The sequence below is a fragment of the Myotis myotis genome, unplaced genomic scaffold (genome assembly GCF_014108235.1).
Source record: "Myotis myotis isolate mMyoMyo1 unplaced genomic scaffold, mMyoMyo1.p scaffold_m19_p_13, whole genome shotgun sequence".
NCBI lineage: Eukaryota > Metazoa > Chordata > Mammalia > Chiroptera > Vespertilionidae > Myotis > Myotis myotis.
Genome location: NW_023416317.1, coordinates 52,839,426 through 52,866,958, shown reverse-complemented (window position 1 = coordinate 52,866,958; position 27,533 = coordinate 52,839,426). Strand labels below are relative to the sequence as shown.

Sequence of the window (27,533 nt, the reverse complement as noted above, 5' to 3'; positions counted from 1 at the left end):
TTCCTCTAAGGAGTCGGCCGCTCACTGTAACTGGAGGACAGGTGGCCCCCAGAGAGCCTGCCGCTGGCTCAGTCAACACGGGCGAGGCCTGAGGACCGGCAGGGTTGGGGGTGTTGGCTGCGACCAGACGTGTGCCCGCTCTGACGGCTCACATTCCATTGCTCCTGAACGGAGTCCTGCCCAGGTGCAGGGGAGCTCTGCCTGTGCCCTGAGTGTTCATAGAGGAGGAGCAGGGGAGAGCAGGTGTGCCCTTGAGGGGTGAGGCTGGGGAAGCGACACCACAGTGGGTGAGTCGCTGCCCGCCGGCCCCGTGTCCTCATCCGGGAGATGTGGTAACCTCAGCCTCTCCCCTGGCGTGCTCTCCTGAGGACAGAGGCGCAGTGGAGGAGGATGCTGGGCAAACCCATCCCTCATGGGCAGGACGGCTTTGAGTTCACAGAGATTCTGTGCCTGCTTCAGGTGGCGCAGCACAGCCCTGTCTTCTGGCCTTTACTAAAAGGGGCATTTTATGGCACTGCCATGTGAATGCCCTCATTCTCCACCCCCAGAAAGGTAGCAGCCTCTCTTCCACCCCTGGACCTGGCCCCTGCCTTCCAGGCTCAGAGCCTTGGCACCATGGGTGTTGGGTCCTCCAGGATTCTGGGGGGCCGGAGGGGGGGCGTCTGCTGGTTGAGACCTGTCCTAGAGACCCAGAGACCAAACCTCAAGGTCTGCCCCCAAACGAGGAGCGCTCTGCTTTTCCCGTGTGGGAGCAGTGATGTCAAATTCTGTTGCTGGGGCAACGTCATTGGCAGGGAACCTGTGGAAACGGGCTTGTCAGTAAAATCTGGGAATGGCCGGATATGGAAACATCTGGCTGTGTGTACCGACGGCGGGGCTGTTGCCCACAGGCGCCTTGTATTTAGGGTAAACTTAGCAAATCCATTCTGTCCCTCCAACCTGTGCTTGGTACATATGACCTTCCCTCCCCTTTACGCCTGTGTGATCCTGGGGTTGCTTCGGAAGTAGTGTTTAATGCGCTATTCACATGACCCCCAGGATTCTGTTTTGTTTAATGGACTTTTCTATTAAGAGCATAAATGACTGAGGCTGACTGGGCCAGGGCACCCACTTCACATATTCCTTTTGAATGCTTACTGTTTCCATGTAACAACAAAGACCTATTTTGACCAAAATGATGGGTACTTTTAACAAACTTCCGCACAGTAGTGAAGCCTAAACTTGTGTTCATGTATGTGGAGAATGTTGTATGGCATTATATACTGTGTATATGTACATTACATGAGGTGGCTTCAGGCGTGGGGGGAGAATAAATCCAAGGTGCTTATTAACTCGTGTGTCTGTATTTGTGTGAAAGATTCTGAGTTATGGGCCCACTTTCCGGGGCCTGGCACAATGGAGGGGGGTGAGTTGTGAGAAGGAAAATTCAGGTCCTCTTGTCCAGTGGAGTCCAGGCAGGTGCAAGGACCCCAAGAGTCTTCAGCACTAATCCTAGACTCTGGCTGCAGAAAGACCTTGGAAACCAGAAAAGCAGTCGCAGTGCTGCCCTGGGGGCTGGGAGACCTGCCTTCCTGCAGGCTCTGTCCCTGCCTTACAGCCACTTCCCCACCCTGGGCTCTGGGCTCCTGTCTGCTCCGAGGGTGATGGCAGTGAGTTATCTCCCAAGACCAGCCCCATCTCGAGATGGCCACCAGGAGGCGCAGCTGCCAGCCAGTCTTCAGGACTGGGCCCTTGTGCCGAGGTCCTCCTGGGCAGCTGATAAAATTCCCAGAAAGGAAACAAGGCGCCCACCTCTCCTGCTCACGCTCCAAGCACGTGGGGAAATGCATGCTCCGAGCTTCCCTCCGCCATCTGTCCTGCACGGAATCTTTCAGAGGAGGGCAAAGGCGTCCAAAATAAACATCTGAGTTTTTGAGTTCTGAGGTTCGGAGTTGGCAGAGCCTTTCGATACCATCTGGCGCAACCCCCTTCTCGTTGCGCGGGTTGGGGAAGTTGAGGCCCATCCTAGGGAGCCAGTCCAGTGTAGCCCCGAGCTCCTTCCCCTCAGGTCGGTTCCTGAGGGCCCTCGGAGAGCCAGGGGCCTGCATTGCCCCTGGAGAGCTTGCCCTGGGTGTGCCCAAGCTGGGAACGAGGTGCTGTCTCCCACTTGGCAGCACCCACACAGAAAAAGCGATCTTGGCCCACATAGGGTGCCCTTTCTGCGCCAGGAGGGCTGGCTTTTCAGTGGTTAGAGCATCAGCCCACAGACTGAATGATCCCAGGTTCAATTCCGGTCAGGGGCATGTACCTCAGTTGCAAGCTTGATCCCTGGCAATGGTTGGGGCCTGTGCCGGAGGCAACCAATCAGTGTCTCTCTCTGTTCGTTCCCTTCCCTTCTACTCTCTCTAAAAATGAATGGAAAAAGTATCCTCTGGTGAGGATTAACAAAACAACAACAAGAAAAAGAAGAGATTAGGACACGGGCGTGTACAGAGAGAAGACCGTGGGAAAACACAGGGGGAAGAAGGTGGCCGTCTGCAAGCCAAGGAGAGAGGCCTCAGGAGAAACCAACCTGCCAGCATCTTGGTCTCTGACGTCTAGCCGCCAGGGCTGTGAGAAAATAAATTCCTATTCCTCAATCCACCCAGTCTGTGGTCTTTGTTATGGCGGCTCAGGCTGACTGATACAGCTGCCTACCCAAATGTAGTGTGTACGTGCCTTTTGGAAACTTCATTCTCTCTCTCTCCCTCTCTCTCTCATCTCTCCTCCCCACTTCCTCTCTCTAAGCATGTCCTCAGGTGAGGACTAAAAAATAAATACATAAAAATAAAAATAATGCATTTGAGTGATTATCTACACAGGACCAGGAGCATGGGAGTTAGGTCTAGAGATGATGAGGAATTTAAAAAATAATAAAAGAGGGTCAGTGGTCAGTCAGTTCCTGAGGGCCCTGGGAGAGCCAGGGGCCTGCGTTGCCCCTGGAGAGCTTGCCCTGGGTGTGCTCAGGCCTGCCAACTCCATGAGGCCAAGAAGGCCTGCCTTTGGGGGCTCCACACCCCCCCTCCCCATGCTGCCAGAGTGTTTGCGCCTCCAGGGCTGCTTCAGCGGTGTCAGGGATGGGAACCGAAGCTGAGGCCAGGGCTATAGTGGTCAGGGAGGGCTTCTGGAAGCCACGGGGCAGGGAGAGCAGGGAGGAGGGGACTCCAGAGGGAAAAGCAGGCGGGAGGGAGCTGGCCCTGGCCACTGGGGACTCGCTCCTTCCAAGATTCAGGCTGTCTGACAAGTAGTTTCCTGGCGGAGACTCTTTCCCACGTGAGGCCACGAGTTGATGGGCTCTCACAGGGATCAGGAGCACAGCTGCAGGGGGACGGAGGTGCCCCGAGGCCAGGCCTTCTTCCCGCCCCAGAAATAGCCTGTTCTGGCCCCACAGCCAAGTGAGCCTGGGGAAGCAAAGCCGAAGGGGGTGGAGTTGGACAGGGTGAAGGGACCAGGACCACCACTAACCCAAGCGGTTGTTCCAGGCACATTCTCTGAGGCCCCGGAGATCCGAGCAGGGGCCAGGGACAAGGGACACGGGCCAGCTCGGGGATGAACTCGCTCACAGGGCTCCGACCTGAAGGTGCGCAAGCAGAGCCATGCTGCGCCTTGGAACAGGCTGTCCCCACCTCGAGGACATTGTCTCATCCTGGATGCCGGTGCCCTCGGGGCATCTGCCCATCTCCCAGAGCGGCTCCTGTGTGTCCATCCCACAGGCGAGCCCGACGCCAGTCGCAGGAAACAGCCTGTGCCAGCTCCCATTTGAAGAGTAAATATTAGTTTTTTCAAGAGCTGCCTGTTCTCTATCGCTTGGCACCGAGGGCACTGCGCTGGGGAGGTGGGGGGACCTCTTGGTCCCCACCCACGCCCAGATGGAGTCTGTGGGCCCAGGTCACTGCTGCGATGGAGGGTCCAAGAAACAGGGCTCCCCGTGTCCAGGCAGGCATCCCCTGCCAGTCGCCTGAGCTCTGGAGTCCCTAGGGGAGAGGCGGACACACCGAGGCCCCCAGCCCCTAGTGCAGGGGTGTCCTCACAGGCTGTCCGGGCTGCTGCTGCAGGGGCAGGGGCCTGCACGTTCTGACCTGGCTCTCAAGGTGTCTGAGCCCCAGGTCTGACGTACATGGTTTAAAATCCTGATTGCTCTGGCCAGTATGGCTCAGTTGGTTGAGCATCATCCCACGCACCTAAAGGTTGCCGGTTCGATTCCCGGTCAGGGCACATGCAAGAGGCAGCCAATCCTTTTTCTGCTCTCACATAGGTGTTTCTGTCTCCCTCTCCCTAAAAATCAATAAACAGTATTTTTTTTTTTTTAAATAAAATCATCTGATTATCAGGAAGGAGGGATGACCTGCTCTTGCTCCACTGTCCCCGCTTTGGGGAGGCCTCCTGTGACCACCCCCTTAATCTAGCCCCGCATCCTGCTTGCTCCTATCATTTCTCGCATTTATTACAGGTCAGCTCCGGGAGGCAGGAGCCTCGTATCCTCAGAGCCGGGAACTCGGCACACAGTTTAGCGCCCAGGAACTTTTTGGTCGCACGGTGTGATGATGTTAATACTTGGAAAGTATTAAACAGACAGAGTCCTCTCCCCCTAGCCCTTGCAGTCATACTCCTCTGAAGCCACTGCACCATGATGAGCCTGGAAGGGCGGGGCGGGGATCCTGAGGCACAGGAGGGAGGAGGCAGCTGTGGGCCGGCTGGGACTCAGCGATGCTGGGCCCTCCGGGAGCTGAGCAAGGGAGGCGCTCGCCCCGGGGTGCGCAGTTTAAGGAGGTGGCGCAGAACTCAGTCATCGGGATAACTTATATTTTAAAAAATCAAAACAAAGGCAAAAACACACGACTAATGAGATATCAAGGTTTTTACAGAAAGAGACTAAAGAGTCAGCATTGCCAACTCGGTCTGCTCCACTTGCTGTCCACACAGGGCACACCCAGTGACCCTCAGCTGGGACCGTCCACACACTGAAGCCGGGCTCTGGGGTTTTGAGAACTGGGTTCAAGGCCGGGCTCTACCAATGACTTGCTGGTGATCAAGCAAGTCCCTTTCCTTCTCTCTGGACTCTGGTTACCCGTCCGTCCTGCATGGGGGCTGGGGCACTGCCAGGATGACCCGTCCTGCTCATCGCCATGGCCTGCTGAGGTGACTGTCTCCCTTCCTGGGAGGCTGTGTCTCCAGGGGCATGGACTCCCGGCTATTAATATCGCAGCCATCCAGGCCTGATCAGGGTGTTTAATGACTGCCAGCTGTGACTCCGGCCCCCTCCCCCTGGAGAGATAAGAGCAGTTCCTGTTCCCACGTAGAGGGAAGCAGGGTCATTGCTCATTAAAACAGGCTCTGGGTGAGTGGTGGGAAATGGGGGAGGAGAAGGGGGGATGGCACCTAACCACCCTGGCCCATCACACCAGCTGGAGGTGCCTGGGGACAGTCTCCCTGGGCACCTCTTCCCCACGGGGCTGCCCTGGTCTCCCCGCCCCCTGCCTGGGCCCTGTTGACTTAGGTTCTGATTCCAACAGCCTTGGGGCTTCTCCCCAGGTGTCCCACAGACATTACATTCAGCATGTCCCAAACCACCAGGTCATCATCTTCCCAAACCCGCCCGCCCCTCCCCACCCCCCTTCCTCACCTGGATGATGGACTGGTGACTTTTCCCAGACCTGCCCACCCTCTTCCTCTGGGCCTCACTGAAGAAGCCTGCACTGGGCTCCTGCTGCAAAGAGGCCCCAGCAACTGCTCACCTGGACTCAGGTGTTCCTTGCGCTCATCACACTCCCTTGGGACCCACGGACTCCTACCTAGCTCTCAGAGATGTCACCGCCCGATGTCACCTCACCTGGGAAGCTACTCCCAATCCACTTTGATGGCAGACTGGCTGCCCTCCCTGGAGTGGCAGGAACCAGCCACATGTTACCCTCGGCCATCAAGGCGATGGTGGCCTCTCCGATGGTGGGAGACTCTTTGCACTTGTCTCCCCAGGAGGTGACCCCCTGAGTTAACTGGCTTTTGCCTACAAGGACTGGGTCAGAGCTTGGTCAAGGGCGAGGGCTGAGTCTGCGGGGAACCCAGCTGGGGTCTGTGTGCCACTGTGGTCAGGGGCCCTGGTCCAAGGGCCAGGCTCTGGTCTCCTGGGTCTCTGGCGTCACCAGGCCTGTCGCCTCCCCATCTCCTCCTCTCCTGTCTCACTCTGAAATGGAGCTGAGGCAAGAGAGGCCTGCCCCTGGTGTCTGGCCTCCCAGGTGTTTGGGGACCTAAGCCAACCTTGGGGAAGTCCTTGAGGTACCCACCAGGTGGCGATAGAGATGAGCTGGTCTGGCTTGATAAGTGCCCTGCAAGGCAGGAGGGGCCCCTAGAGCTGGAGGGAAGAGGGGGTGCAGGAGAAATTCTTTGTGTGGTCAGCCCCACTCCACCCCTACCTCATCGGCAGCTTGGATGTCCGCCGATGGCCTGTGCCAGCCCAAGACAGAGTTTCAGCTTCTCCTTCGTCCTGAAAGCCACCGCTGGGCTGCTCACCTGCTGCCTCTTCTCAGGGCAGGAGCCCACCTCTGTCCCCCTGTTTTGCCCCATCTTGGGTCTCTCTGTGTTTCATTCCCTTTCCACCCTCCTGGCTGGTAACTCGGCTCCTCGCCTCAGGGCTCTCCCCTTACCCGAAAGCCATGACTCACTAATGGGGGATTTTAAGCCCTGGCGGGGCTGGGTTCAGTGGGCCTCCTGGTCTTTACACCCCTCAGTCAGCTGGTGGGGTTCCTTATCTGGAGGTGGGGTGCTGGTGCTGCCCTTCCCTCTGCAAACACTTGGCTTCTAGGACCTGTTGGCTCCTCCCATTTCTGTTCCCCTCCTCCCCGCCCCTCTTCTACCAGCCCAAGCCGATCCCTCATTCTCTGACCACGTTCTCTGCACAGCCTTCACCCTCTGGCTCTCCCTTGGCCCCGAGATGCTTGGAGCGCCTCCTCCCCGCCCCCCTCCCCCACCCCCCCGCCAGCTGCTCTCTTCCCCCTGAGCCCAGAGGACAAAGCAGGTGGCAGAGGCTCCGGCCAGGCTCCTCCTCATTAGCCACCCAAGTCTTAGCCGGAAACAAAGCTAAGCCATCCAGCACCCTCCCCGATTATGCAGGTGGAGAAACTGAGGCCCAGAATCAGGACTAAAAGACCAGGGCCAGTCTTCTGACCTTACTGAGCAGAATGGGGTGGGGAAGGTCTCTGGAGCCAGTGCAGGGAGTCCCCAGTCGGGAGGGGGAGGAAGGAAACCAGAGAGAGTGAGCGACATACCCCAGCTGGGTGAGAGGAGCATGGACATACCGCCTGTTCCCCATCCCTCGTCTCAGTGCCTTGGAGTACAGGGGCGGGGGACAGGGAGGAATGGAGCAAGTCCCAAGTGTCCCAAACGCCTGAGCCCAGCTCTCCCCACCTGACCCGCACCTTATTGGTGGTCACCATGGTTGGCCTAGGCAGGGGGAGGGGAGAGAGGGTGCTGAGAACTCTCTCTCCAGCAGGCCAGACACTCAAGCTGGGTGCTGCCTCCTTCTCTGCCCTACAGCTGCCATGCACAGGGCAGGCACGGATCGCGGATCTAGACGGAGAGGGTTTGCTACTCCTGGACATGCTGGACCACGGACCAAAGGGTATTTGCCTGGAGCTGCCTTGCTCTAAGCTTACAGGCACTCTCCCTGGCCTGACAGCCCCTGACTGGGTGCTGGGCTGGTCCGTCCTTGATGAGTCCTGGGATGGCACTGAGCAGCCTAAGGCTTGGAAGGAGCCTTCAGGCAGATCTAAGCCTTTGCCAGCCCATTCTGGCCTTTTTTTTTTTTTTTTTTTTTTACCAACTTGGCATCCCTCTCCTGCTCCTGCAGCAAGACACCTCCTTGTAAGTTTGTAGAAAGTGGAGGCCAAGGAGGTCAACTCAGGCAATGGCTTTGGAGACATCGCTTGCTGACTGACATCATCCACCTCACCCTACTGCCTCTGTCTACCAGTGTTCTCCACCTTCCTAATGTCGAGACCCTTTACTACAGTTCCTCATGTTGTGGTGACCCCCAATTTCATTGTTACAAATTGAACATAATTAAAGCATAGTGATTAATCACAAAAGCAATATGTAATTATATATGTGTTTTCCGATGGTCTTAGGCGACCCCTGTGAAAGGGTCGCGACCCACAGGTTGAGAACCGCCGGAACCTTTCTGTTAGTGGTATTGCCGCTGCTCACTCACTTTTTTGGGTTACTCCTCACCTGAGGATATTTTACCACTGGTTTTTAGAGAGTGGAAGGGAGGGGGAGAGACACACTGAGAGAAACATAATGACTGGTTGCCTCCCACACACACCCGACCAGGGCTGGGGATCGAGCCTGCACTGGGGGTACGTGCCCTTGACCGGAATCAAACCTGTAACTCTTCAGTTTGTGGGCCGATGCGCTATCCATTGAGCCAGACCAGCTAGGGCTCACTCACTTGTTTTGGTGACATTTGTTCTGTCCTCTATCTTCCTCCTCTTGGCTGAATAATGGTAATAGCAATACGGCCATCTCATAGGCCATGGACCCCTTGTCTGCAGGAATGGATGCGGCCTGGGAAATGCTCACACCAAACCATTTCCTGGGCTGCGGGCAGTTCTGTTAGCTGTTTTGTATTGATTCAATAGAACTGTCTCTTTGGGTCTGGATCTGAGGGTGGGAGGACACAATGAAGACCTGGTATAACTTCTTCACACTCAGAAGAGAGAATACCTCTCTGTGAAATGTCAGTCCAAGACCCTTAGAACTGTGTGCTTCTCCCATGGCATGCATTGCTGCCCAAAGTCAGAGGGGTGGTAGCTTCTGGCTTCTGTGTACCCCTCCTCCCAATGGGGAGAGATGGCAGCAAGTTGGAAGCTAGTCCCCATTTTAGATCACACAGGAACATCGACCACCAAGGAAACCAAGCCAATCCTACACAACATTTATTATTGCACAAATGAGGGTCTTCCGGCTGTGGTGTGGGCAGGAAGCCATGGGACCACAGAGGTGCAGAGCAGACACACGATGCCATGACCACCAGGCTGTTGTGTAGATGACACATGGGCCAGAGGACTCCTCAGCGACAGCCACACGCCAGGGAGGGTCAGGTGGGATGTGGTTGCGGTTACAGGGATGGTGGCAATAACGACGAGTGGTGAAACAAATAACAAGAGGATCCAGCATGTTATAAGATATAAAAGGCAGCAGTAAGAAGTCTGTGCTTTCCCTTTCCTGTCAGCCAGATCTGAGTTCAAATCCTGCTGCATGACAAGGCCAGGTACCTGCTCTGTGAGGCTCCGCTTCCCGACCTGTGAAACAGGGACAGTCATTCCCACCTTGCTGGGTTGATGTGAGGACTGAGGGACCCACGAGTGCACATCTCTGAGCCTAGTTCTCACAGCTGGCTTGTAGGTAGGCAGCTGAGGGCAGCTCCAACAACCCATAGGGATGGGTACGGTTGGTGGCAGCCCCTCGAAATGTTGCCATCATCCTGGGACCACCCCACTTCGGCAGAGACTCTGAAGACAGCTGTGCTCCCCAAACCAAAACTCCGTATCACAATTGCATCGCTTACCTCCAGGACTTGGCAGCTAAGAGGGCACTGGGGGAGGGGACCGCATCCTCAGAGAGATGCCTGAATGGTGATACTTAATCCAAAGGAAGCTGACAGCAAGGTTGGAACTTCAGGCACTGATGAGGTGGTGGTGTCGGGGGACCTTTGGGGATCGGGGAGTGCAAGGCCTTTATCAACCATGTTCCCACTGTATTGTCTGGCCTGGGTGGTTGCCTTCCTGGACTGGTCACGAGGGGGGGCGGAGTCACTTGAGTATGCAAATTTCCTTCCATTGATTGGGAGAGAGCCTTTGGGGGCGGAGTCTGATGACTGAGCTCCACCCCACACCTTCCAGGGTGCACCTCTGGGGGCTCCGGCTTGCTTAGAAGCGCCTCCCTCTCCCCAGGCCGGCGCCAGAGCTTCTGGACAGTGACCTGGGGGCCAGGACGGCCTCCGAGCCCAGGGCTGGGGCTACTCGCCCCGGTAGGCCTCTGTCCCCAGTGTCGCCCGGGAGGGCGGGTGGGTGGGTGCGGGCAGGTGGAGCCTCCCTGCGCCCCTGGGTGCCTGGCGGTCAGACCAGGGAGTCCTCGGCCTGGAAGCTGGAGGAGCGGCGCGCGCCCGGGCTGACGCGGGTCAGCAAGGAGACCTGTGTGCTGCAGGTCACCCCGTTGCTGCTGCTGCCGCCGGGTGGGTGCTGGTATTTGGGGCCCAGGCCCAAGACGCCCTGTAGGTCCCAGCGCCGCCACTTCCGCCGCAGCTCTGCCTGCACCTGGGAGAAGGGAGGGTGGTCACACCCACACAGCCTCCTGGGGAGTCTAAATTGAGAGACCCCGATGCTCCCTTTGGGGGTACAGAGTTGGGACGCTGGGGGCCAAGGTCAAATCAAGGCCTTGGAGTAGGGGAGGAGGGAGGCAGAGAGGATCAGAGAATGCAGACCCGGGATGGAGAGGGATGCTGCCTGGGGTGGCTGTATCCCCATTCCCATCCCTGCCCTCCAGGCCACTTGAGCTCATCCAAACGGACTTCTGCGCTTTGTAACCAGGCCTTCACTGTAACGCAGCCTTCACTTGCTGCCCCCACCCTCCCCTCTCACTCGGCGCACAGCCCCTGAACAGGCACTTGTCAAACTCTGCGTTTACTGAAAATGCAGACCCGAAGCCAGCAGGTCTGGACTGGGCCCAGCAATCAGCATTCTTAACTAGGTCTTCGATGCGGCCATTGAGTTACTAGTCTGAGGACCACACTTGGAGTAGCGAGGTTTAACCCGTCCTCGCTCTGCTCCTATCCCACCAGCGTTTCTGGACCCTGGGCCCCAAGGTCTGGGCGGGGAGGGGGGCGGCAGGGGGGCTCACCTCGCCATTGAGGAAGCAGTAGAGGACAGCCACCAGAAAACCCTGGGAGGAAGGGAACAGGGAGGTGAGTTGGGCAGACCACAGGGGCCCCTAGCCCTGCCCAGCCCCCGTGTTCTCCTGGTTAAGCAAAAGGCTAAGTACACAGCAGGTGCTTAATCAATACTTATTACAGTGAAAAGACTGGAATCCAGTGGCAAGGGGCGGAGGCCCCAGGTCGAATTCCCTTCCAGCCCAAAGGAGAAGGCAGCCGTAAGTCAACAATTCATACCTGGAAAGACCCCATGACGAGATCAAAGATCATTTTCACTTCAGCGTTGAAGTTGTCGGGGAAGAAGGCAAACACAGTGTAGTGTATCCCAAACAGGGGGATCAGCAGCAGGGTGGACTTGGCCAGCCTCCTGGGGGCAGGGAGGGACAGGCAGTGAGTCGGTGTGTCCATACATGTGGACACAACAGGCCTCCCCAAGAAGATGGGGACAGCAACCAGGGTGTGCGAGGAAGAACTCTGGCCCCCTGACTGTGATGTCCGCCTCTGGTCCTGGTCCTGGTCCATATCTGAGGTGTCTATGTCCTCAGGCCCCAGCCCTCCTAGTCTGGAGGGAAGCACGAGGGAGAAAGAAACCCCTCTATCCTCATCCTTCTGGAAGAGTGAGAAGGAGGGCCAGTGCTGGACCCCGAGGACGATGCATGATGGTGGGATTCCAGCCTCTGTGGCAGCCAATGGGGAGAGAACCCGACTCCCTCTCCTGGCCTCAGTTTCCCCCAATCTGTACAATGGGGTAAGTGTACGCTCCACATGGTCAAAGTATAGACAGCGGACCCACTGTAGACTGAGAAGTGCTTTGGGTGCTATGAAGTGCAATGGCTCCATGAGACCAGTTCTCTCCTGGGAGAGGTCTGAGTGGTGGAGGGGTCTCTGTGTTTCTCTCTCCTGCCTTGGCGGTCAGCCCAGGGGAGCCTAGTCCCCCGCCTGAGGCCCCACAGCAAACCGGGGGCAGGGAAACTGGCCTTGCCTCTCCCATTCCTTCCTGGACCTGGTTCCCAGCCAGGCCAAGATCCCGAGCACTGCCCACCCCTCCTTGGCCCGCTGAGGCTGACAGATGGAAGCTCTCTTTAAAGTGAAGGCTTATGGGGAGGTGGAGAGTGGGAGCTGACAGCCCTGCTCGGGGAGCTCCATCTCCTATCCGTCCCCCGCCCCTCTGCCTGCCGACAGCTGTTCAGTTTCCATCTCACCCACGTGGACCTGGCAATGACCAGCTCTCTTTGCCTCGGATTCAAGCCCTTTTGAGTAGTTGAATGTTGGGGAAAACAAGGCCCACAGACAAAAGTAGAGAGTGAGCGTGGGCAGGTCTGAGGTCCTACCCCTTGGCAGACGGCCGCCTCCTGCAGGGCCTTCCCTTCAACAACTGGGAGAGGCTCCGCCCCCACACCCAGCAGGAGAGAAAGCGGGCACCCTATGGAATGCCTATCTCAGTCTCATCCGTGAGATCACAGGAGTCCAGAATAGAATCCTCACTCCAGCAGCTCAGGACGTTCTAGCCGGGAACCTTAAAACCACAGCACAGACTCCCCCAAAGAGAAGCCAGGCCAAGAACATTCTAGAATCCCAGGACTAGAAGGCCCTTGCAGAACGCCCAGGCTTGTGTCTAGTCTGTGCAGCGGTGATAATCTCCTGTTCCCATCTGTGGGCATGCAGGTGCCTACTCACCTGCCCACAGACACCCTTTTCTTGTTTCTTTTGTTCTGTCTTCAAGCCCACTGTTCTCACGAGAACCTGCCTGTTTCTCCAGTCCTCCCCGGCACAGGGGACAGCCCTCACACCCTGCTAAGCCTCCAGGAGCATGACCGCTGTCCCATGGACACCGTGCCCTCCCCCTGCCATGCGGCATACTCCCAAACCTTTGAGAGGAGGGAGTGTGTGTCAGTAGCCTCACTTGTAAAACAGGAGCAGTTTATAGGGGGCGGTGGGGTGAAATGAGATGATGAATGGAAACCCCTGGCACATGCCTGGCATGTGAACTGCAGATGTTGTTGTTATTACTGGCAAGTCCAGAGTCCTGAATATGGCTGTGTTGTTGGTAGATTGGAGGCTCCCCAGGGCATTCACTAACTGCATTTATTGGCCCCTTTTCTCTGCCAGGCACATGCCAGGGACTGAGCCCTCAGTGTGGACAAGACACAGGTTATCTACTGTCTTCTCCAGCACCCTGGCGAGGCAGCAGATTCGTACCTGGGTCCGATCACCTGCCAGGGAAGGTGACTGCAGGAGAAGCAGACGTGGGACTCATGAGCCTGGACCGGTGGGGCTGGGGCAGAGGACACTTGTGGACTGAGCCAGGCCATGGGGTAGAGGTGGGCAAGAGCAACGTGGCTTTTGGTGACTCTGGAGGGGGACATACAGGAGACACGGGATGCTTTGAGGACCGGGCATGGGGATCCTGGGAGAGCCAGGGCACTGGCGGCACACTCACGAGTACGGGCTTTTGTCACTCTTCCTGACATTTGGGGTCTGCAGTTTCTGAACCAGGATTCGGATGATGCGAATAAATAGGATGAAGTTCACCTGGTGGTGGTAGGCCAAAGATGGGTAGTCAGAGAGAGAAGATTGTCCAGCTCCCTGGGTGGGTGGCCCGTCTCGTCCCTAGAGCCCTGCTGCCCTTCCGTCTTACCTGTCCCCTAGCTCTCCCCTCTTTGGGGCAAGTCATCTGGGAACTCTACTTCCCATCCCTAAAGCCTGGGCCTCCCAATCCTTCTTCTCTACTCTAGAGGAAAAATCCATCCCTAAGGCCTTGGCGGGGGTGGGGGTGGGGCGGGAGGGGGGAGGGAGGGCGGCAACACTGCATTAGGTATTGGGAAGCCTAGGTTTCAGTTCTGACCTAGACTTGGAATTTCCTGTGTGACCTGAAGCAAGTTGACTACCCAGCCTGGGCCTCCGTTTCCCCATCTCCGAGTGGTGGGAGGAGGTCTTACCAAGATGGAGGTGAGGACGGGGGCCTTTAGGATCCACCACAATCGTGAGGTACTGATGGTGTCCCAGCATCTGGGCAGGGGATGGTAGGGGAGAATGAGAGAGGTTGTCCTCAGCCAGAGAGACGGTCAGCAGTTCTCCCCGTTGTCCCCAGCTCTGCCCCTGGTCCCTTCAGAGGCATGGACCCAGAGTCTGTCGCTCCCAAGCCCCCCTCATCCCACCCAGGGATGTACCCCAAGGGATGGCGGCCAGGAGGAGGGGGTAGGGTGACAGCTCACCCATAATCCTCAAAATAGATCTTGGTGATGGTCCACACCACGGTGAATGTGCTGGGCACCCCTGTCAGGGCCGAAGGAGAAAGAGGAGAGGGCATGGGAGTCAGGGAGAGAGGGCATGAGGGAGAGATTACGGAGGAAGAACCAGAGAGAGGGAGGGAGAGAGAACAGGTGGGTTACTAGGGCTGCGCCGTATGGTTGCGTTGGTTGTTCACTGTGCTCCATTGAGGATTGAAACTGTGTGTCTGAGGGGCTGTGCCCACCTACAGGGCGAGTCTTTTTCAGCCCTGTGTTTCAAGGCTGAAGGGGTGGTGGAAAGATGTTCCTAGAACCTGTCTGTCCCACAGCCCAGCCCTGGCACAGCCTCAGGGCACCTGCCCTGGGTCACACATTTAAGAGACTTTTATCAACCCTTGGCTAGAGACTTGCAGGCAGGACCTACAGTCCAGCAAGACCTAGGATTGCAGGCTGGGTCAGCACCTGCCCCTTCGTAAGCTCCCCAAGCCTCGTCCCCTATGTCCCCAGCCTGGTCACCCTCCCCAGAACCATACCCCAGCCGATGAGCATGTACCCCCAGAAGTACTTCCGCTCGGAGAAGAAGGAGACTACAAGCAGGGTGTGCAGGTACAGGCCCTCCACCAGCAGCCAGAAGAAGTTGGTCATGACACAGTATTGGAATAAGACCACAGCGGCCTTACAGCCCACCTGCAGGGAAGGAGCAGAAGAGGGGTCTCACTGGGGCTAGTGGCGGCCCCCATCTGCCCACAGCTCTGTTTGGGTTGACACAGTTGCTATACAACCGACTTAATCTCTGTTTTTATCCCCTAAAAAATATACTCAGTGGTTTTCCAATTATCCTTGTAGTGAGATCATCTGATGCTTTGGAATAAACTTGTGGTTTTAATTATCCTAGCAATTTATCATCTTATCTATTTATCTACCCACCACCTACCCATCCAACCATGCATCTTCCTACCTATCCATTTATCTACTTATTCACCCACTAGACATCCATTACCAACTCACCCATCTATGTATCCATCTACTATCCATGCAGTCATCCACCATCTATTCATCTTTCCATCTATCAATCCATCCACATACTCACCTATCTATCCATTCATCTACCTACTCACCTACTAGCCATCTACTACCAACCCAGATACCTAACCATCTATCTATTCATTCATCTATCTCCCTGTCCATCAACCTGCGCATCCATCCATCCACCTATCTACCCACCTACCCCTCTAACATTATCTATCCTTTCTTTTTCTTACTTTATCCACCTATCCTTTCACCTACTCAGTCATCCACACACCTATTTACTCAGCCATCCATCTACTTACTCATCCACTTAAACATCCCTCCCCCATTAATCTTATTCCAATTAGGATTAAAGGTGGAAGAGGTATGAGGGCAATTCTTTCTCCCATTTGCAAGAATCCATTGAATGTGTGGGGAAGTGAGCTCTGGGCTGTGGAGTAGGCCCAGCTATGAGTGTTGAGGAGAGATGGGGACTGAAAAGAGAGAAGTGGAGGGGGGAGGAGAAATGAGGAAAAAATGGAGAAGGGAGAGATGGCTATTCCTCCTGGGGCCAGAGAAGCTGGTGAGAGAATGGGTTCCCCAGGAGGTGAGGACAATGGAGGAGTTACAGGTCACTCCTGAGGAGGGCCAGCAGGGGCTCTGGGTTGATTAGAAGGTCTCCTGTGCTCTCCTAGAAGCAGTCTCCCATTTCAGATCAAGCCCAACCACCTGTGGGCCAGAGCTTAAAGCCACCTCCTCCTGGAAGCCCTCTAGCATCTATTCCTCCCAGTATCTGGAACGCAGGTTCCCACTCTTCCTTCCTGTGCCCTTGGCTTTGAAACATCCTCAGAGAACAGTCTACCTTCCTGTTGTACACTTGCCTACCTTCCGTTGTATACTTGTTTTACGAGAATAACTCAGCTCTTTAACAGGACCATTTATGTGCGTTTGTCTAGCCTTCGAAAAGCTTCACGGAGCTGCTAATGAGTCGGGAAGCCAGGCTCCACAATTACCCTTAACCAGTGAGCTGGTGGCTGCAGGCGGCTCCCCAGGCTCTGCACTGACACTGCATATGTCTGGGTCCTCTGAGGAGCTCTGGGAATGGCCCGGGTGGCTCCCCTGGGCTTTTCCTTCCCCTTGTCGACATGCCTGAGATTCCACGGGCACAGATGAACTCTGGGGAGAAGGTACTGCTCTCCCCTGAAACCACGCACGGTGTCTGCATTCACTCACGGAGCTGGGGCAGGGGTGGGAGCCGGGACTGGTCTCCAGCTCTGTCCCAGCTCGAGGACACTCCTGAGCTCAGAATCACCTGCAGATGGACCCCTCAGTGACAGCGCTGCATTCTTAGACGCTGTTAATTTCTCTTCTCGAGGAAGCCCCCGGACTTACTGATGGTGGGGAGCACAGGAGAGGGGGGCTGTGTGTGTCTGGACTGACTCCACGTGGCAAGGGGGCGCAGGAAGGGTGGCGTGGTGAGCAGAGCCCGGGTTTGCCGATGGCAGAGGGTAGAGCTGGAAGCAAGCTTGGAAGTCCTTGTACAGATGGGGGAACTGAGGCAGGGAGTTTCCTAAAGTCACATGGGGAGTTAGGACAGATGTGAGACGGCGGCTGTGGGCTCTGGCCATGAAGTTTATTTCCCATCAAGGAGAGACGTTTCTCATTGGTGGGGGCAGGTCTTCGAAACCCCAGATGGCTGGGCACCACCTCTCATTGTGGGGAGAGGAGTGGGATTCAACAAGCTGCCAGGGGGTTGGCCATCCATGGAGAGAAAAAGAGGAGAAAGGAGAGAGAGAGGGAGAGAGAGAGAGAGAGAGAGAGAGACAGACAGACAGACAAGGGGGGAAGAGACAGGGCGGTGGCCAGGTCCTCACCCAGGACTCGGAGCAGTCTTCTGACGGGCTGCTGTTGAAGAGGATCAGGTCCTTGATGAAGACGGAGGCTGCCCTCAGGATGAAGGACATGAAGAGGTGCATGTGGATGTAGTTCCGTGTGCAGTGGAGCTTCCTGGGTGACATGGGCAGAGCTGGGAGGCCGAAGGGGCCTCGGACCCCCACCCAACACTGTCAGCTCTGAGCAAGGGTACGGAGGAAGGAACACATGGCCCAAGTGCTGGTTCTGCCCCAAACGGGGGCCCTGTCCCAGGTATCCCTTCCCCGACTGACTGACCGACCGACCGACCGACCGACCGTGTGCAGCCGGGCCTCCAAGTGCCTCAGCCTCCAGGTGCCTCAGTCCAGAGCAGAGCCCTGCCCTCCGGTCCCCTATCCCCAGGTGCAAAGCCATCCTGTGGGGACCAGGCTAGGACAGAGGAGGCTGGACCTTACCTGAACAGGCTCAAGATGGCCATGGCGACCAGAAGGGAGGTGAGGGACAGGCCGTAGCCGATGGTGTAGCCAGTCTTCAAGGAAATGTAGAACCTATTCTGATGCTGGTAGAGGGAGGTGGTGAGGATCTTCGGTGGGGATGGGGTGAACGCGCCCAGGGGTACTGGCAGGGGTGGGGCGCCCTACACATCCTGCCTGCCCATCCCTGCCTTGGCAGAGGAGGCTGAAGCCCAGGGCTCCCGAGGGCAGCTGAGCTGCCCCCTTCAGAACCCAGACCCATGACATCCCGGTCTGCACAGTGGAGACCGGACTGCCTCCTAGGGTGGGGGTTGACTGTAATTGCCCTCTGCTCCTTCATGGGAAATATCAGGGCAGGAGAGAGAGAAAACCTCACATGTTCCATCTGTCCCTGTATTCTTCAGTCATGGTCTAGCACCCCCTCTGTGCCAACTCTGGGCTTGGCAGCCTCGGAACCAAGACTGCTTGCCCTTCAGGCCCCACCCCAGGACTTCCCTCTGTGTGGGGAGAAAGGCACGCCGGGCATGGAGAAGGACAAGAAGACACTGGGGGTGATTTCGCATTTGGGACTCTATCTGAGAAGGGTGTCTGGGGGCGGGACAGATGTCATCACAGACATACAGAGACACACATGGGTTCACACACCAAAGCAGCGAGGGCTGCTAGCTGAGGACTCCAGTTCCACCCCAGCTCCCCATCAGTGTCCCTGCCTGGCCCCTGACAGTGACCACCTATGCTTCCCCGGCTCTGGGGCAGATCCCTGTCCTGGGACTGAGGGGTGGTCCTGTCCCTGTCCCTCCAGTATCTGCTCCTTGTTTTCCTTCCCCATGTGACAGGGAGGATAGCATCTCCCTCCCTTGTCATGTCCAGGGCTGGAGCAAGGTCCCACCAGGCAATGGGTGGCCTGGCCCGGAGGTGCAGCTTCAGCTTTTGCTGCTCTGAGTCATCCTCATGAAAGCACCCTCATCAGGGGAAGCCAGGGGACAAGCCCCTGGAAAGGCAGGCCTGGCGAGGGAGGGGGCGCCTGGCGAGGGCAGAGCCCAGGAGTCCTGGCTCCCACACAGGCTGCAACCTCCACCCCTCGGTGGGAGAGAGTGGAAGGAGCGGGGGTGGGGGTGGGGTGGGTGGGGTAGGAACTCTGGTGGGGGTGGGGTGCACTGAGGCCTACCTCTTCCAAAAATGGTTCTGTGACACAGGCAATGGGGTAGGGGCTAGGCTCCAGTTCTGTCCAGCCCTCGTCTGTACATCTGCGGCTCACGTTGTGGCCTTGGGGGAGGAGAGAGGTTGAGGCCAGGGGAGGGGCAGGACCGTGGAGAGTAGGCATGGGGCCTGGCAGTCTCTGCCCTCAGCCCTACTCCCGTAAACCTCTGCTGTGTCAGACTCCCATCTAGACCGCAGGGCATCATGGGAGAACCTGGGGCAGGGAGAAGCCCCCCCTCTCCCCACTTACCACCCCCCTCCCCCGGCTGCCAGGGCATTCCTGGGCTCAGCCCTGCCCTTGTCATGTCTGAACCTGACCCCAGGGGCAACGTAAGCTCTGATCCTTGTCCCAGATAGCCTGGATCCTTGGCTCTCTGAGTGATCCCTGACCCTTGCCATGAGCTAAATGCTGGCCCTTGTCACAGGGCCTGGTGTGGCAGATGACTTCTTTGTCCTGTGGGTCCAGACAGCAGCCCTCTGACCTGGCCACTGCTCCTGGGCCAGCCTGCCTGGGCCTACGGGCCTGGGTTTCCTCCCACACCTGGTGGGGCTCAGGCGAGGAACCACAGGTGAGGCAGGAGGCGGGCGGGGCTGGGGGACACCTGATAATGGTGCCAATCTATAATCCACATAAACGGAGAGGCAGGGAGTTCCCGGCAGGGGAACCTGCCCAGGCAAAGGCATGTGCGAGGGACTCAAGCAGCACAGCCCAGCCCAGCCCAGCAGGGTCTTGGGGCTGAACCATGTGGATCCTGGGGCTCCAGGCAGCTTCAGGATGGTGGGGGCGGGGCGAGGGGAGGAGGTGTCCTATAGACGCCCTTAACACAGACTTGAGTCTTTTCAACCAAAATAGCCACCACACTAAAAGAGGCTCTTCAAAGAGTTGAAGGTAAAAACCAGATTAAAGGCATGCAGACCACGACTTAAAGGACTAGGCTCCCCGGAACATTTTGGTGCTTCAGTGAGTGGCCCACCCCCCCCCAGGTACTCTGACCCCGTTTGGGAAAATGACTTCTTTCGGACCCTCTGCAATCTTTATCTTCCGCAAGGTCTCTTCAGCTCTCATTGTAGAACCAGGTCCCTTCCAACCCTTCCAGGGGGAACACGTCTTCCCGGGTCCTGGTACCCCAGGGGCTGGCTGGCGTTGGCATCACCCCTCCCTGCACTTCCCTTCCTCACGAACTTCCCTCTTTGGAACTTCAGGCCAGTTGCTCACACCTTCACCTAGTTGCCCAGGAAAGCACACCCTGTTTCCTTTACATTCCCGGCCCCTAACCCTGTCTCCTACTTGTCTCCGTCATTCTCAGAGACACTTGCACAGCCAAGGAGAGCTGAGCAGGCTGCTCACCGCACGGGGCGCCTGGCTGATGGGGACGGGGCTCGGTTTTCCTTTATACTCAGCTGGCCACTAGGTGGGTCTGTAAGAGGCTGGCTCTGTCTGAGGAAGGGCAGCCCTTTTCTCATGGGCACAAAGGCACCGTGTGGGCCCCTGGGAGGCGGGCGGCCTCGGGATTAGTCAGATGGTGGGCTGCAGTCCAGGTTCCCAAGTGAAGGAGCTGCTTCGATAATCCCAGCAGGGCCAGAAGGAAGAGCCGTCAGGAGGAATGCAATTAGCGGGTGTCAGGAAGGAACGTAATTAGTAGGCGCTTCCAGGGATCCAAGAGAAGGCTGTGTGCCAGGCCCTGCTGATGGGACCTGGGGGAGTAACTCAGCTCCCACCTGCCCCCGGGCTGGGCTCCCCTGGAGGAGTGCTGGGCTGGGTGGGTGCCATCTGGAATATGACACGCCTGTGATCGCTCCCAGATTCTGCAGGGAGGACCTCGGGGTCTCTCCGTCACGGCTGAGGGCACACCGCTGGGGGGCAAAACTGGCCTGTCCCCAAGAAGCCATTTGGTCCACCTCCCATGCCTACTTGACAAACAGGGAGACTGTGGTCCAGAGAGGGAAAGGCCACCCGGAGTGAGAGGTGCCCAGAGTCTTTGTGCGCACCCTTCGAATCCGTATCTAGGTCCTGCTCCTCCCTACGTCCTCCCTGCCGCCGCTCCAGTCCACCTTGTCCCACCGATGTTGATTCTCTCCAGATGCTCCCACAGCGGGATCTTTGCGTGGCGGCTCCCCCCACACTCCAGGTCTTCAGCTCCTGTCCCTGAGCATCTGCTTTACGTTGCACCACTTCCCCCTACCCCCTTCCCACTCCTGGCACCGTTTACCATTTAGGACACGTGTGTCTGTTTTCTTGCTCAATGTCTCTCCAACTAGAGCGCTGGTTCTCAACCTTCTGGCCCTTTAAATACAGTTCCTCATGTTGTGACCCAACCATAAAATTATTTTCGTTGCTACTTCATCACTGTCATGTTGCTACCATTATGAATCGTCATGTAAATACCTGATATGCAGGATGGTCTTAGGCGACTCCTGTGAAAGGGCCGTTCACAGCCAAAGGGGTCGCGACCCACCGGTTGAGAACCGCTGAACTAGAGCTTTAGCCCCCTGTGGGCAGATGGGGTGGCTGTTTTCTGCCCCCCGTCACCGCATGTTTGTCTAGCCCAGTGCTGGGCATGTTAGTAGGTGCTGAATGAACATTCACTGAATGGAAGGGTGGCCTACGGACCACATTATGCGGTCAGTCTCTTTAACTAACTATTTACTAGCAAGGAAGCCCACTTCCTCAAGAGGCTCCCTTCTCTTTCCACCTTGTATGTGAACATTCATTTAAGCAGAACACGACGAGGTGTGTAAGCAAGGCCATGCGGTGATTTCACGGAGCCGGAGAGGGCGCCGGCTCCAGGCAGCGAAAGACTGAATCAAGTGCAGACCGGGACAAAGGAACACGGGAGCCATGGTTTAATCAAGTACCTGTCAGTCAATCAGTTATTAATTGCTGAGCAAATATTTAGTGAGCCCTTCCCACATGGTTATCTTTATGTGAAGAGTTAATCAAATCCCGTAAGTTCTTCAAAGACCTAGTGCCAGAGCATCCTCTTCCAGGAAGGCGCCCTGATTGCCCCAGCCTCTTTGACCCTCTCCCTTTCCTTCTCATTTCCCAGGGAGGTGAGACTCCCCTCTAGTCCACGCCACTTGTGCCACCCAGCTCCCTCACTTGAATCCAGGGCTCTTACCTTGAAGAGAGTAGAATAAACTGTAGATGAGGGGACAGGCCATGACGACCACCTGGCCCCGAGGGGTGGCTGGCCAGCAGGTGATGTTGTCCCACATCTTGCTGCAGCCTGTGGGGTAACGGCAGGGGACACATGGGTCAGCATGGCTACCAGGTGCCTCCAGCCACTCTTCTTCCTCCTCCTCCAGGCTCCCACCTTGAGGAGCCTGTGGTCTGAGAGGGGAGGCACAGCCCTGCCCAGGCTGTACAGGGCCCATCCTGACAGGGCGCAAGGAGGAGGCAGACTATAGCTCCACGGTCCTCAGCGGGGGGCAGAGCGCCCCAGGGGTATTTTGGACAGTAGTGGGGGATTTCTTGGTTGCAGACTGGGGGCCTCACCCTGCATTTGATGGGCAGGCACCAGCTCCAGCGTGGCCCTGCACAACGATGAATTGCAGAGCTTCTGCAAGACTTTCAAGTGAGCCACTGGGCACTTGCATCGGTGAAATCCTGTTGCAATGACCAGAGCCTGGACTCACTCCATTTCCCATACAAACACAAGGTATTTATGGCACGTGTAACATGCACAGTGTTCCCGGAGTGCAACTACTGAGTAAAGGGAGAGAAGGAGGGGCTTTGGCGCTTTCTGAACTTTACTGAAAGTTGTTTAATGTTTTGGAAAAGCATGTTCCCTACAGCAATGCTGCCCATGACATCTGAGCCAGGGATGCAACCACCGGCTATATACCAACCTCCATCCATAGCCCTCCCATTCCCTGAGGTTATATTTATAGGTCCAATCTTCTTATCTTCCAGTGGGATCAGGCCTGGCTTTGTTAGATAGTATTTAATTATAAATTCCTTCCCTTTCTTCTTTTATGTTACAATTAGAACATCATTTTTTTTAAAAAATGAATGTGTGGCCCTAGTTGGTTTAGCTCAGTGGATAGAGTGTAGGCCTGCGGACTGAAGGGTCCAGTTCTATTCTGGTCAAGGACACATGCCCAGGTTGTGGGTTTGATCCCTAGTAGGGGGTGTGCAGAAGGCAGCCAATCAATGATTCTCTCTCATCATTGATGTTTCTATCTCTCTTTCCCTCTCCCTTCCTCTCTGAAATCAATAAATATATGTATCCTATCTAATAAAAAGAAACACGGTAATTAGCATATGACCACTACACTTCCCATTGGCTAATCAGGGTGATATGCAAATTAACTGCCAGCCAAGATGGTGGCCGACAGCCAGGCAGCTTGAAACTAACATGAGGCTTGCTTGCTTCAGTGACGGAGGAAACCAATGTTCCCCGCCTGCCTTGCCGGCCTCTGAGCCTGCAGTTTGAAACATTGTAACAAATATAGAAGCTAAACAAAACCCCAGAAACCTGCTTTCAGCGAGCGGAGCCGGGATCTCAGAGCTGGAGTTATACATTGTTTCGATTATAGAACCAAAACAAACCAGATACCTGCTTTCAGCAGCGGAGGCCTAAGAGCTGGAGCCTCAGAGCTAAAGCTGGCCCAGAATAAAAAATTAAAAAAAGGAGCGGTTGGGAGCTTCTGTCACCTGCCAGCCTGAAAACAGCCCTCAGCCCCTCACCCAGACTGGCCAGGCACCCCAGTGGGGACTCCCACCCTGAAGGGTGTGTGACCAGCTGCAAACAGCCATCATCCCCTCACCCAGGCTGGCCAGGCACCCCAGTGGGGACCCCCACCCTGATCCAGGACACCCTTCAGGGCAAACCAGCCGGCCCCCACACGTGCACCAGGCCTCTATCCTATCTAGTAAAAGGGTAATATGTCTCCCGGCACCGGGATCAGCATGACAGGGGGCAGCACCCAAACCCCCTGATCACCCTGCGGCTCTGTGTGTGACAGGGGGTGGGGCCACAACTTCCCTATCGGCCCTGCTCTGTTCGTGACAGGGGAAGGCGCCCCAACCCCCTGATCAGCCCTGCTCTGTGCCTGATAGGGGGGAGCTCCCCAACCCCCTGATCGCCCTGTGGCTCTGTGTGTGACAGTGGCGGCACCCCAACCCCATGATCGGCCCTGCTCTGTGGGTGATAGAGGTCGATGCCCCAACCGCCCCCCACAGGCCCTGCTCTGTGTGTGACGGGGTAGAGCCATAACCTCCCCATCGGCCCTGCCCTGAGTGTGACAGGGTGCGGCACCCCAACCCCCTGATCCGCCCTGCTCTGTGTGTGACAGGGGGCGGTGCCCCAACTCCCCTATTGGCCCTACTCTGTGAGTGACAGGGGGGAGCTCCCCAACCCCCTGATGGGCCCTGCTCTGTGAGTGACAGGGGGCAGCGACCCAACCCCCTGATTGGCCCTGCTCTGTGCGTGACAGGGGGTGGCGCTGCAACCTCCCCATCGACCCTGCCTTGAGTGTGACAGGGGACGGTGTCCCAACCCCCCAATCGGCCCTACCCTGAGCGTGACTGAGGGTGGCATCGCAACCTCCCAATCCGCCCTGCTCTGTGCATGACAGGGGCGGCGCCCCAACTCCCCAATTGGCCCTGCTCTGAGCCCGACCAGGGGCTGCACCTAGGGATTGGGCCTGTCCTCTGCCACCTGTGAGCAGGCCTAAGCCAGCAGGTCATTATCTCCCAAGGGGTCCCAGACTACGAGAGGGCACAGGCCGGGCTGAGGGACCCCCCCTCCCCCCCGAGTGCACAAATTTTTGTGCACCGGGCCTCTAGTATATTAATAAAAAAATAAAAAGTAAAAAAATGAATGTGTGTCCTGAATTTCATTTTATAATAGTAAAGGAGGCATTAGACAATATATTTTTAAAGAGGAGTTGTTTACGTAGGGGTGATGGGTATATTGGGGTTCAGCTATTTCTTGAGGAGTCTTCATACAACTCACAAAGCAACACGATGCCCCCAACTCAGCGAAATTGTGAAACTTGATGCGGGTGGTGGTCGAGGGTGAGTTCAGAGGAAATCCTGCATCACAGGCTATGTACTAGCCCGGGACCTGGGGGCGAGGGGTGCACAGTGGGGTCTGGAGGAGTTTACTTTAATAGGCAGATGCAAATGCCATGGGTTTGCCTGTTCAGGGTTTGGGCGCCTCTCAGGGACTAGGACTCCTCTGGATCCCCTCCCCCGAGGGAGGTTTAATTGTCTCTTTGCAACCCTGCCAGTCCCATAGCTTTGTTCAGGAAACCCAACCCCTGAGCCAAAGTCAACGTCAGCTGAGCCAAGCCCAGCCCAGCCCAAGTCCGAAGGTTCCCGAGTTCCCAAGAAGGGGGCCTGGGAAGAAAAGGTGGAAGGATGTCCCCACTCAAGGACGAGCCTCGGGACTCGGAAGGCTGGGCAGCGGGGAGGCGTACCTTCCAGGCCTGCAGCAGCCAATGGCAGCTGCCGCTGAGGCCTGCGGACACCTGAGGACACCCAAGGGCTGGCCCAGGAGCACAGCCTGCCTTCCTCTGGGATCCTAGAACTTCTGCCCCACCCTGTCCTGAGGCTTCTGTCCTCACGGGTTCCCAGTCCCTCCTTCATTCCTGTGCCAACCTCTCTGGCGGCCACGTAGAGCCAGTCAAATCCTGTTGGCTGTGCAAGACCATTAATACTATCAGTCAACACTCCTGGAGCCTTTGTAAGTAGGAGGAGCTGTTCCCCCCCTTTTCAATGAATGACTTAGTTAGTCCTCCCATTTTAGAGATGAGTTACCGAGGCACAGAGCAATGAGGGAACTAGCCCAGGGGCGCGTGGGGTAGCCTGTTCACATGCTCCCTTCTCCAGCAAACCTCTTGCTCTCCTGTGCTGAATGGCTCCATGCTGATTCTCTGGGGAATTTTCTCTGTTTAGCCTCCCTGACGGCGCTGGGCTCCGCCTCCACCAGAGGCAGCACAGAGGGAGACCAGGCCCTGTCCTTAGGGAGGTCACACTTGGCCTCAAGGACTCTCAGTGCCACCAAGCTGGGCGGTGAACTGTGCTGGGCACAGGCCAGTGGGCGGGACAGGGGAGCCAGGGAAGAGAGGCTGGCAGGGGGGTGTGGTCCAGGGTGGGGGTGGTGGGGGTTCCTGCAGGAGGCAGCAGGGTCTGGAAGCAGAGAAGAGGTGACGGCCAAGAAAATGCCAGGCATCTGGAGGCCCGTTGTCCTGGGCTGGGCCTGGACATATTTTCTGTGTGTCCATCCAGGGAGACCCCTCAGGTCCCACCACGTGTCACCAGGCCCACAGAGACACAGGGCCCAGGCTGGCTGTGTGTGCCTGCTGGGGGCTGTCACCTAACAGGAAAGAAAGATCAACCAGGAGCCTGGGGTGGGGGATGGTGAGGCAGAGTGGGGACCTCTGCCAGGTCATTTCATAGATCTGTGTGCACAGAGAGAGACACACTCACTGACAAGCACTCCCAGACACACAGAACCACAGACACACATGCAAACATACGTACATGTATGCTTACTTGGACCTGGAAAGACCAGACACAAGTAAACACAGGTACAGAGACATGACTTAGACACATATGCATAGACATGACAGCGTATCACAGACATTCACACTGACACACACACAGCACACCAGGCAGATACATCTGGGCACATCCAGGCTACACAGACACACGCTCTGACACACAGACACTCCGAGTCAGACATGGAGCTCAGACCCCACAGGCACAGAAACAGAACCAGGAAGACACAGGCCGGGAGCACACACCTGACCCTGCCACTGCCCGAACATGCGCAGAGCCCCACACGAGGTCACGGGCAGGCTCACTGCCCGCTGACCCATACTTGCCCTCCTCTGGATTCCTAGCTGGCTGCCTGGTGACAGGATGTTGGTTGCACCTGACAGGCACCCTGTGCCAGCAATGACCTCATCAGGATCACGAGGGTGGCCGGCCCTTGGGGCCTGGAGGGATGTAGGGGGCCTAGAGTCTGGGGTCCCGGTCTCTCTGAGCTGACCACAATCCAGATCGCATTGCTGGGGCCTGTCGGTGGCCTGGCCCCGCCTCCATGTCCCGGTGGGAGCATTGGCAGTGGGCAGTGCCCCTGGACCTAGGCTTAGTCTCAGGGGCTGAGGAGACAGGAGGCCACCCCTCCTGGAGCGGGGGGAGTGAAAGCTATCGGCAAGGCTACTCACACTCACTGATGGTGCAGCCCAGGCCCAAGAAGGAAGGACCCGGAGGGGTCACATAATTGTCAGCCTCAGAGGCGGCAGGGGACTGGGGAGCCAGGAAGACAACACCCCTTTTCCTGGGGAAGAGGGGTAGGGACCTCCGAATGCAGAGCCGGCTGCACTCACTCTTCTGAACCCCAATTTGTATACTCTCCTTAGGTAACAGCTGGGAGCTCCCCAGACTTGGGGTGAGTGATGGGAACATGGAGGTCTGTTGGCACCTTCCTTCTTTGTCTGGCTCCCCAGCTTTTCCCAGCATCCTCTCCTTACCACCCAGCAGCCCCATGGTGCTGCTCCCTCCAACACTATACAATGAGTGTGATATGGATCTGGGCTTGCACTGTGAGGACTGGGGTTCCTTGGGGGTCTGCAGCGCCCCTCTTCCTACGGGGAGGGGTGCGGGGGACTCACCTGCTGTTTCATTTTCCAGCTCGGCCTCCTCCAGGCACTGCCTGTGCTCCGCCTTGATCATTTGCAGGTAGTCACACATATCCCTCACATTGGCCCAGTCCCAGCCGCTCTGCGGGACAGAGACAGGGAGAGGACCGTCAGCCTCGTCCATGGCCCACATCCACAAACTCCCAGGAACAT

General features: G+C 56.9%; 1 protein-coding gene across 4 annotated transcripts in view; it reads right to left on the bottom strand.

Annotated features, from left to right (window-relative positions):
- Positions 1–8,932: 8,932 nt before the first annotated feature.
- The window catches only part of VIPR1 (vasoactive intestinal peptide receptor 1), a 29,110-nt gene continuing 10,509 nt past the window's right edge, over positions 8,933–27,533 (bottom strand). The window contains exons 2-15 of one of the 4 annotated variants that reach the window (XR_004971640.1): positions 27,354–27,462; positions 21,845–21,952; positions 18,694–18,791; positions 17,508–17,611; positions 17,055–17,187; positions 14,706–14,859; positions 14,158–14,218; positions 13,882–13,951; positions 13,383–13,474; positions 13,142–13,294; positions 11,180–11,309; positions 10,912–10,953; positions 9,581–10,328; positions 8,933–9,314 (exon numbers count right to left, since the gene is read on the bottom strand). Coding sequence is in view for 3 of the 4 variants with exons in the window: in XM_036333275.1 (XP_036189168.1) it covers positions 10,131–10,328; positions 10,912–10,953; positions 11,180–11,309; positions 13,142–13,294; positions 13,383–13,474; positions 13,882–13,951; positions 14,158–14,218; positions 14,706–14,859; positions 17,055–17,187; positions 17,508–17,611; positions 18,694–18,791; positions 21,845–21,952; positions 27,354–27,462 (1,452 nt within the window). In the remaining variant the exon portion in view is untranslated. Of the gene's footprint in view, positions 10,329–10,911; positions 10,954–11,179; positions 11,310–13,141; positions 13,295–13,382; positions 13,475–13,881; positions 13,952–14,157; positions 14,219–14,705; positions 14,860–17,054; positions 17,612–18,693; positions 18,792–21,844; positions 21,953–27,353; positions 27,463–27,533 lie in introns of those variants that run through there. The other 3 variants (XM_036333275.1, XM_036333276.1, XM_036333277.1) reach the window with 3 other exon arrangements.